Source organism: Temnothorax longispinosus, chromosome 1 (assembly GCF_030848805.1).
Source record: "Temnothorax longispinosus isolate EJ_2023e chromosome 1, Tlon_JGU_v1, whole genome shotgun sequence".
Classification (NCBI taxonomy): Eukaryota; Metazoa; Arthropoda; class Insecta; order Hymenoptera; family Formicidae; genus Temnothorax; species Temnothorax longispinosus.
The window spans coordinates 12,255,830-12,263,198 of record NC_092358.1 but is presented as its reverse complement, the minus strand read 5'-3'; the positions used below and the strand labels follow the sequence as shown (position 1 = coordinate 12,263,198).

At 33.5% G+C, this 7,369-nt stretch overlaps 1 protein-coding gene and 1 long non-coding RNA gene across 2 annotated transcripts; one reads left to right on the top strand and one right to left on the bottom strand.

The window, feature by feature from the left end:
• LOC139809873 (uncharacterized) lies at positions 1-5,432 on the top strand. Its single transcript, XM_071773115.1, has 2 exons — positions 1-575; positions 5,216-5,432. The coding sequence occupies exons 1-2, from the start codon at positions 1-3 to the stop codon at positions 5,430-5,432; spliced, it is 792 nt and encodes a 263-aa protein (XP_071629216.1).
• On the bottom strand, positions 2,486-3,970 carry LOC139809879 (uncharacterized). The gene is made up of 3 exons (XR_011731204.1): positions 3,830-3,970; positions 3,406-3,570; positions 2,486-3,011 (listed from the first exon to the last, which is right to left on the bottom strand). It is a non-coding gene; the product is annotated as an uncharacterized lncRNA (long non-coding RNA).
• Positions 5,433-7,369: the final 1,937 nt, after the last annotated feature.

Below are 7,369 nucleotides of genomic sequence, written 5' to 3'. Positions count from 1 at the left end.
ATGAACTTAATGTTTTTAATAAAAAATGATGATCAGTTAATAACATTTACTGGAATAAATCATAGTCTGTTGAGCAGCTTAACAGCAGCAGTGATACTATGTGAAAAAAAACACTACACAAACAAGTTTTCTAATTCAGTACAGGATAGAATAGTATTGTGCTTATGCAAACTTCGATTTTTGCCTTTTTCTTGTTTAGCAGTACTGTTTGGTTTAGATAGAAAAAGCTGCGCAAAAAATGTTTATTACATGATTCAATTATTGTCTACCATTTTAAAGAAAGTTATATACTGGCCTTCAAAAGAAGAAATTATGAAAAGTATGCCAAAGTGTTTTCAAAATTTCAAACAAACTCGTATTGTATTAGATTGTACAGAAATACCAGTAGAGAAACCTACTTGCTTGAAATGTCGGTTAAAATTATATTCACATTACAAAGGATGTGAAACTGTTAAATTATTAATAGGCGTAGCACCTTCTGGGCTAATAACTTTTCTAAGTGAAGCTTATGGTGGTCGAGCATCTGATAAAACAATTTTTAATCAAAGCAAAATAATTGATAAAATGGATGCGACAACCCACGCAACACGCCGACGTCTTTTAGACGTCTAAACGACGTCCCGTCCGTACGTCATATGACGTACTGAAGATGTACCGAAGACGTCCAATAGACGTCTTTTTGTACAAAAAATGTAGCGCCCAAAGACGTCCAATAGACATCGTTAATACGTACAACGGTACGTACATGGTACGTACCAAAGGCGTCCAATAGATGTCATTGTACGTACTAACGATGTCTACTGGACGTCTTTGGGCGGTACATCGTATCACCCAAAGACGTCCAGTAAATATTGTTATATCCTTCCAGGGGGCCTAGATTACGTATCTTTTCACAAAGTAAAAATGCGAAAAGTGAACAGATTTAGATTTCAACCATTAAAATTATAGTATACTCTAGTGAATTCTTTCACTTTTCGCATTTTTACCTCGTAAAAAGATACGTAATAGGCCCCCAGGATGTAAAATGGATGTAGACGTTTTTGATGGATATTTCTGAAAATCGCATTTATAGAGATTATTAAATTCGCGAAATAGTCGAGAAAGTAAAATCAAATTAATATTTATTTTATTATAAAAAAACACAGCTTATAAATGCTTATATATAGTACAGCTAAAATGTATATATAGTTATGCAAACATTTATTACAAGAACTATTGACTATGTTCTGCATATAGAACCATATAGGTAAAAGAAGCATAAAAAAAGAAAGTTCCTCATTTTTAAGACTCATGGATAGTCATCACGGCCATATTAAATTCTTGTTATCAAAGGCAAGAAATTAAACCCTATTTTATTGTGCGTTCCATTTTCAAATAAAAACATTTTGATAAAAAATAACTAGATGTTTCCAAACACTTCTAAAATTGATTGAAAACTCAGAGCGTAGCTTCTAGCGTGCTTGAAATCTGTGCGGACGTGAAATGGCATAATTTCTTTTTTTTTCCTCCTTTTTTCCATAGAACAACGCTGGCCAAACTTGGAAGCATCATCGTCGTCGGCGTTATATTACGTGTGTAAAATGTTGAACAAATGTCTATCTTCTCGCGCGCGCGTATTCATAAATCACTGAATAAACCTTTAAACGTGTGCAGTTGCACGGATCTTCGAATTCACGTACAATACCGTAAGGATTTATTTTTCCACTTCGAATATTTTTCAGACTTTCTTTGTTGTGACACTAGGTCAAGCAAAAAGTGTGCAACGAGGGAAAAATTACAAATACCGATGCGTATCGAAGTTCAATTGGCTTCTTAAGATATGAAGGTGTTTTTTATTTCTATAAAAATGATGTAAAAGATCATATATAAAAGAAAAATCAGCGCATCTTTTATATTAATTCATGTCAAATGTCGGCTCGATTCTATTCTTCATTGCACATCTATCTGCGTTTACACAAATACTTTCAATAATGGATTAAAAATAATAAAATACACACAATTTTCGTATATATAGCAACCGATTGAGTGCGGTATAACTTAAACTCGGATTAATTTCTAGAAAACTAGATTCATATTCGTTTAAAAATAAGTTGGACAATAGGTTTTTTTCTTTTCTATACGGTCTTATTGCTATCTCTCAATTTTAGGCTAAAAATAATATCCGGAATTCATTCGACTTGCCTGAGAGTTTCAATTTTTTACGAACTCATACATATACCTAATATGTATAATAAAACGCACTTACAAATCGAACTGAAAAATTCAAGATTGACTATTCATTAATTCAGCGCAAAATCTTAAAAAAAAAGAGCACGCAAGCGCATGTTAATCAAACATCACGTTGGACTAAATATTACTTCAGTACTAGAGAAAAGAAGAGACGAAAAGAAAGACAGGGAAGAAAAAAGGGGGAGGAAAGGGACAGAGGTAGAAGAGTTAAAGAATAGGCGATGGCGATGACATGCAAGTACAAATTACACATTGCACATGTCAGAGTTGCCAACAAGTTTCGTCCACTTCATTGGAAGAATTAATTGCTAAACCATATCCCATAACAACCCCATTATCACGTCAACGTTATTTCATAAGCATTTAAAGTCTCGACCGCGAACGGTCGCGACTTCTAGTCTCGGCTATCGTCACTTTTGAACGATCCAAAATTTCTCTGCACACTGCATGTGTATGTGACAAAGTCACATCACACAATGGAATCTATCTATATAACAAACTAAAATATGTTTGGACATCGCAACCGCAGTCACCTCTGCTCTTGTGATCCCAATATTCGCCATTATAAACAAAACAACGACTGTCCGTGTACGGATCTTGCTTCTTCTTGAACCACAGCGGTTCGTACGAGATAGAAAATCGTAGATAAATTAACTTCGATAGAAATTATTTCGCCTCATCGCAAATCTTCGGAATCCTATCCGATGCTCGCCGGAACCAATCAATTATTGTACTTTCAATGACACGATCATCAATATTTTTGTACCGCTTTTTCACAGCATCTGTAAGTGACAAATTAAAACATTTTATACTTATTTGTAAAAAAACTAATTTTTTTACTTATTACAAAATTCTAAATTATTATTATTTCTAATAATATAAAATATAATATAAAATATTAGATCTTGCCTGAAGCTCTTCAATGAGAATGCTCAATCTATTATATACGTACCTATATATATATGTATTGCATACATTGAGGCTACGGTCAACGTGACGCTACAAATGCTTTGGAGCGTTCTTCTTCTCCTTCTTTCTTCATTGAAAGAAAAGAGAAGAGGAATGCTTCGAAGCATTTGTAGCGTCACGTTGACCATAGCCTGAAAAGTATTTCTGGCAGCAATTATTAAGAATCATGCTCTTATGCAGGAAGTGTCACATATAAAAATATCATACCTGTTAGTACCAAGCACGTAGCTATGAATTTTTTCGTACTTCTACACGTAGTTAGACAATACGTCTACAAATTATTACTTCTTCCTTGAAAAAATTCTTTATAAATTTCACGGTCCTGACAACGGTCCTCATCAACTGTCTAGTTAGCTCTGGCCAAAGTGATACCTGTGTACGAATAAATATATTTTTAATCAAACTATTAAACTATTACAACATATAACCTAACTTGTCAGCTTTCCCGACATGTAAAGAAAAATGTGTTTATAGATGTATTGGCATAGATATACGGTTTACGGCTTTATTGCTTACGACCACGATCAAATAAGCGTTACGATAGATGTAATTCTAGCTTTACATGCCCCACGATCGGAGATATATTGCGACGCAAAGTCCAAAAGTGAAAATTTTATATTAAGATACTTACGTAAGATACGTCGACGTCTCTCAATAATATATATATGTATATATATGTATCAGAAATGTCACTTTCACTACTTTAAACGGTATAGATTTAACACGCGGTCTCGTCCCGGCGAAAAGCAAATGGAGGAGGCTGTTGCACACAGGACGTGTTGCACAGGATATAACATGTGCCGCGCGGTAAGAAGCGACGCGCGGTACGCTCACAACGGACAGATCACTAAAAATATGCGACGCGACATTAATTACAGAACGCGACTGACTAACGCGACTTAATTAAACTACGACGCGGGACTTCGGACTGCCGACGTTAACGCTAAATACGACCAACTCAGAATCGGCGGGCGCACAACGCACAACCAGAACAATGGCCGTCGCGAAAGAACGACGTCGACGCGCGTAACATCACGCACGACCGGCACATGACACGTGACACGCAACTCGCACGCCACTTTCGACCAATTAGAACGCGCGCATCACTGGCGGCACTGAATCGCGCCAATGCCTGCGTTCCACGCGAGAGAGACCAATCCTAGGCAAATTAAGCTATAGTAGCCGCTGCGCACGCAACCTGTACATACATACATGGAATGCGTTCCGATATTCGCTGCTACTAAAAATCTGTAGTATTATATATATATATATATATATATATATATATATATATATTAATACATATATTTTATATTATTTAATTATATATTGTAATTAAAGGTAAAAAAGTATGCGAAATTATATAATATTTATTATTATAATATTAATGTAATCTAATTTATATATATATATATATATATATATATATATGTATATATATATATATATAACTAGATTACATTATACTAGACATTTTAAAAACCTGTAAAAATATATTATAATTCCGCATTCCGCATACTCTTTTTTTAATTACAATATATAATTAAATAATATAAAATCAAATCGACAAATTTTGACGACATCCACAGGACATTCTTAGAACATGAAATAACATGTATAATATAAAAGTGATAAAACATTTTTGTTTTACGCATTGAAAAATATAATAAGACGTTTTCGAGACGTCCTTTAGACGTTTTTTATATGACGGTAAAAATATGACATAACAAAATAATTATATATTATCGAGATATCTATTGAACAAATATGTAAAATAAAGTCATTCAATATTGTTTAACGAAATTAAAATGTAAAAAAACTTGAGTTTAATTTGAAAAATCAGACATATTGACGATGTACTCTGGACATCCCTCAAACGTCTGTGTAAATAACCTCATTATAAGACGTCCAAACAACGTCCTTGAGACGTATTTTAGACGTCCGCAAGAAGACGACATAAATTAGACTTTTCGGAGAATACTTCGGACGTCCGAAGGACATCGGTGTGTTGCGTGGGAAGAGATGCAAACATGGTGGATAAGGGTTTTAACATTGAAATGGAATGTCTAGAAAATAATGTGCAATTAATAATTCCACCAAAACTTGGAAAAAACATTCAATTAAATGCAGATGCAGTAGTACATACTAATAAAATTGCAGCAGCTCGTGTACACGTTGAACGAGCTATTCAAAGATTTAAAATGTTCAAGATAGTCAAATACAAAATTTCATAGACATTGATTCCTTATACATAGATGATATTTGTACTATTATTGCTGGACTTACAAATTTGAAAAATCCAATCCAATTCTTGCCGATGACAAATTTTAATGCATTTATGCAACAGGAATTGCTTAGTAGCAGAGAGAAACCTGAGAGCGGCTACCGGGATCATTCCGTTCCAGCGGACGTATACTGACGCGCCGCCTGAGAAAGTGGACGTCAACTACGTCGTTACGCTCGGTAACGGTACACACATGGTTCGTGTCCGTGCTATGGTTCGTGTCCGAACTACTCAAATGGACGGGATATCTGACTCGACATTCGGCCAGTCGGCTGACTCGACATTCGGCAAGCTTCGAGCGGAGAGAGAAGGGCAGACATACGATCTGCTGTTTTCTTCTCGCTTGAGCTGTGACGTAGCTGCTTAGCACGCGCCGGCTATGCCACGATGCCATGCATTTCGGGTATCGCTCCTCGCGTCTCGCCGAATGCCGAGTCTCGCGTTGGCAAATCGACGATGCGCTATACGTTACATTTACGTTTATATTTACAAATTTTAATTTTTATATTTATAAATAAATAAATAAATAAATATATATACATATATATATTTGAAATTTATAAATATAAAGATTGCAATTATAATTAATTAAAAAAATATTTATAAACATAAAAATTCGTAAATGTAATGTATAGAAATCCCCGTTCTGGCAAATTTGCTCTTATATAAAAAAAAAGTCTTACATTAAAAACCTTTATTTTAGCATAATAGTATTTAAATTTAATATTGAAATGCATAACAATAATTACATATTAACTATATCGAGAAAAAAAGTAGTTCATAATGTTCTTTTTACTCTTACTAGACATCACAGACGCGCGCTTCGCGCGCGCTATTTAGCTTTAATATATTACACACAACTGTCAAAATATGCTATGACAGCCGCTCACGAAGTTAGCGCAGCAACAGAATCAATCAGCATCGCGGAAAAGAGCCAACAAAGCAATTCGAGACTTTCGAGAAGACTTCGAGAGGTGCGAGTATCGATTTAACATGCCTTTTTTTAGAAAGGATTAAATTTATATTAGCTATTAATGTTTATAAGCGGCCACGAGCAACAGAGAGATATTAAATTAAAATAAAAACAATTTCTTAAATAAACAATACACATGCTTAACGTTTCGACTGTACTTAGTCTTCTTCGGAACGGATTACTACGATAGAAGAAGATAAATATAAAAAAACATGATAATTAATGTTCAAGTTTACATACTAAAACATTAAACATTAGTCTAGACTAAAACATTAAACAATTATCTAATAATATAAACAAAGTAAAAATAATCTAATTAAATCACAAATATAAAAACGCCGGAATAATCGAATAAAACCATAACAAGATAAATTTATATTTATATTGAGAAGTGGTAAAATCTCTTCTGTCAGGAAGAGAATGTAAAGAATTATTAACGGAGGTATTCTGATTTAAAAGATCTTTAAAATATATATTTTTCAGGAACTTTTTATAGAAGAAAGTGAATAACGTTAAACTTTGCATGTTCTCTCTTCACCTTATTTTAAAAATTTATTTTTATTTTTTAAGTAACAAAAATGCTCTTCTTTTCTGTTATATCCTGGTCACCATAAATGACAGATGGTGTAAATAATTCTAGCTGTTCTAGGTATCTGAAACGCAAAAAACTAAAATTTTCTTATTCAGAAGAAGTATATGTGGCTATAGTCTGAACTAGAATTAAACCAATATTTCCATTCTAGATTCTAGGCGGCTTTTTTATCAAAAATATTATTAATCAATATTAAATAAACCATTTACGATCTGAGCTTAGATTTTATAGTAGCCTAATAATATTTTTTATATACTATATTTACATATTTTTCCAACTTTAATCAACTATAATACGCGCCGATTAACTTGTCAGACTTACA

Excerpts from the sequence above, each read along its gene's own strand:
- LOC139809873 (XM_071773115.1), top strand. The coding sequence starts at position 1 with ATGAACTTAATGTTTTTAATAAAAAATGATGATCAGTTAATAACATTT. Across the intron at positions 576-5,215 it reads ATTGATAAAATGGATGCGAC|AAGAGATGCAAACATGGTGG; the intron begins AACCCACGCAAC and ends GTGTTGCGTGGG.